This window comes from Penaeus japonicus, unplaced genomic scaffold, assembly GCF_977035675.1.
Source record: "Penaeus japonicus unplaced genomic scaffold, GWHDUDI00000001_assembly GWHDUDI00000042, whole genome shotgun sequence".
NCBI classification, from domain to species: Eukaryota; Metazoa; Arthropoda; class Malacostraca; order Decapoda; family Penaeidae; genus Penaeus; species Penaeus japonicus.
In genome coordinates this window covers 21,943,596-21,946,095 of record NW_028234444.1, presented here as the reverse complement: position 1 = coordinate 21,946,095, position 2,500 = coordinate 21,943,596, and the positions used below count along the sequence as shown (strand labels likewise).

Here is a 2,500-nt window from a genome sequence, read left to right as displayed (position 1 = left end):
TGTGTTTTAAATTCACTCATTATGAAAGTTGAATGCTAATGTTGCTTTTGAAATATCATACTGTACATATTTCCCTCAATACTGACAGCTCTTATATCCATGCAGGATGATGTAATGAAGCCAACAAGAATTCAGAAGCAATATGAGATGGCATTCCACAATCATGAGGCTGTAAGTAATGAGTTTTGTGACTTATAAACGTAAGAAAAGGTATAAACAACAGTAGTAAGAGAGAGAGCTTTATGTATGGAGATTATCCGATATTATCTACCTAGTTTGCTGCTAAAATAAATGATAACATATATGATAAATGATGAAATATACGATAACAAGAAACTTCACTCCCAGTGACGTAAAACTGGTATCTCCTATCAAGCAGATTATAGGAAGCAGATTTACCCGTGACCCTCCGGATTCAACTCTACGTTACACAAAATGGGCCAATGAACTTGATGAATCCAAACTGACCTTACAAGTATATACCTCCCATGGCCCTACTGTGATAATGCCAACCTGGTTCTGTCATCGAGCTGTTTTTGACAGGTAACTTAAGATCTTAGGGTAGGTTGTGACGTTTGTTGTCTTCTGTTGCGTCTAGTTATGGTGATTATCTGCTTTAGGTATACGTCTAATTTGTTTCTTGCTTTATTTATTGGTTCCTCTCTCTTTCTATGTTCCTTCATAATATTTACTTTTTATTAAGATTTAAATTGTGCAGATTGTGCAATTACATCATGACTCTATATGCCATCATCACCATACTTTTGTAGGATGTATAGTGTTCTCCCTTTAAATGTTTTTCATTATCCGTCTCATTTATTTGTCAGAGTTGGTGGATTTAGCGAGGCTGGAAAGGGAACGCCAGAAGACCTCATATTTTTTTTCAAGCACTTACGACTGGGTGGCAAGGTCTTGCGTCACCCCGATGATCTTCTTGTCTATCGATATCACCCAACTGCAACAACGTTTTCTATTGATGAGTATGAACAAGAATTTTTTAAATTTTATGCTGAGAGAATAGCTCTGTTGTGGCATTTGTATCTGTACTAGATATTTGACTGTCGGTGTTTAATTTGTTGAAGATGTGTAGTTATTTTTCTGTTCTTTATTTTTCAAGTTGATGGGATGAATTAGCATTCAGAGGAAAAAATATATGTATATAAAAGTTTTGTTTTATATTTTCTAAGTTTATTGGACGTTCTGTTTAAAGAAATAAATAGAATGTGGAGTTTTGACTAGTAAATATGTGTATCAATGTTTTCATTTCATATTTTGCAAGCTGACACAATTATGACTCCCCACAGACAAACCATCTGGGACCTGAGAATCCAAGAGATACAAGAATGGGTCCTGAGCCGCTGGGAATCCTTTACCATCTGGAACGGGGGCAAGCAAGGTCGCAAATTTTACAGGTCCCTTAGGACAGAAAATCAAAAGAAGGTCGTGGCATTTTGTGACGTTGACGTGAAGAAGATTGGGACATCTTACACCTATGAGGAATCCAAGGAAAAGCCAAAGCCTAAAGTGCCGATTGTTCACTTCAGCCAAGTCAAGGCACCCCTTATCATTTGCATGAAGATGGTGAGGTGAATTTGCGATTCTGTACATGCACGCACACGCACACGCACACGCACACGCACACACGCACACTCACAAATAATAACATTAATTTACCATTATTACCTACACCTAATCGGGCTCTGCTTCTGATGACAAAAATCACAGCTTTTTTCATATTGATTTTGTGAGTACAAAGAACATGCATAGTAAATTATAGTGAGTTATCATTTTAATTATGTTGCCTTATAATTAATTAATTGAGTGATGATAAGACTTAGATTTATTATGACGACATCCATTTCAAACGAAAGTCTTCACGATATAATAATCATTTGTCTCCTGCTCTGTAATCTTCTACTGGTATATGTATTTCCTTCTTATCATAATTAATAATAGAAAACCTCAGTAATATCATGGCATTTTTTTCTTTCTTTCTTTCTTTCCAGGACCTGACCGGGGGGAAATTCGAAGAGAACCTAGAATCTCTGCAACTGCAAGAGGGCAAAGATTACTTTCATTTCAACTGATTACATTTATGATAATTAAAAGAACAATAAATGAATAATAAAAATCTAGCGTCTCATTTCGTATCTCCGTTTTTTTTTTCTGATATCGTGAAATACATTGCCTTGTGGGAATAAAGATCCAAAAATCAATAGAATGTTACTATAAAACTGATCCCATCTGCAACATAAAAACAAAAAAACATGAACGTGTATACAAAGATAAAATCTATGGGAATAAGACCCAAAAATCAAGTTTTATAATATAAAATTGATAAAAAAAAACAAAAAAAACATGAACGTGTGTACAAAGATAAACTCAATGCCAAATACATGCTGCTTTAGTCGGATTAAACTGCTCATCAAAGAGTATGATCCAAATGAAAATATTCCTTCCTTGTGGCTGTTTCATTTCATCATCATACAGATATTCATCA

The 2,500-nt window shown here is 34.9% G+C and overlaps 2 protein-coding genes across 4 annotated transcripts in view; one reads left to right on the top strand and one right to left on the bottom strand.

Annotated features, from left to right (window-relative positions):
- Positions 1–2,131, top strand: part of LOC122266194 (queuosine-tRNA galactosyltransferase) — a 13,398-nt gene extending 11,267 nt beyond the window's left edge. For 2 of the 3 annotated variants that reach the window (XM_086534924.1, XM_086534923.1), the window contains 5 exons: positions 106–171; positions 380–543; positions 828–980; positions 1,305–1,581; positions 2,007–2,131. In XM_086534924.1, coding sequence (XP_086391050.1) covers positions 106–171; positions 380–543; positions 828–980; positions 1,305–1,581; positions 2,007–2,087 — 741 coding nt within the window. In that variant the 3' untranslated portion in view covers positions 2,088–2,131. Of the gene's footprint in view, positions 1–105; positions 172–376; positions 544–827; positions 981–1,304; positions 1,582–2,006 lie in introns of all 3 variants that reach the window. The other variant, XM_086534922.1, reaches the window with a different exon arrangement.
- LOC122268102 (esterase OVCA2-like) overlaps positions 1,167–2,500 on the bottom strand; it is a 9,069-nt gene continuing 7,735 nt past the window's right edge. The window contains exon 5 of the mRNA XM_086534925.1: positions 1,167–2,500. This exon is cut by the window's right edge and continues 637 nt beyond it. The gene's annotated coding sequence lies outside the window, so the exon portion shown is untranslated.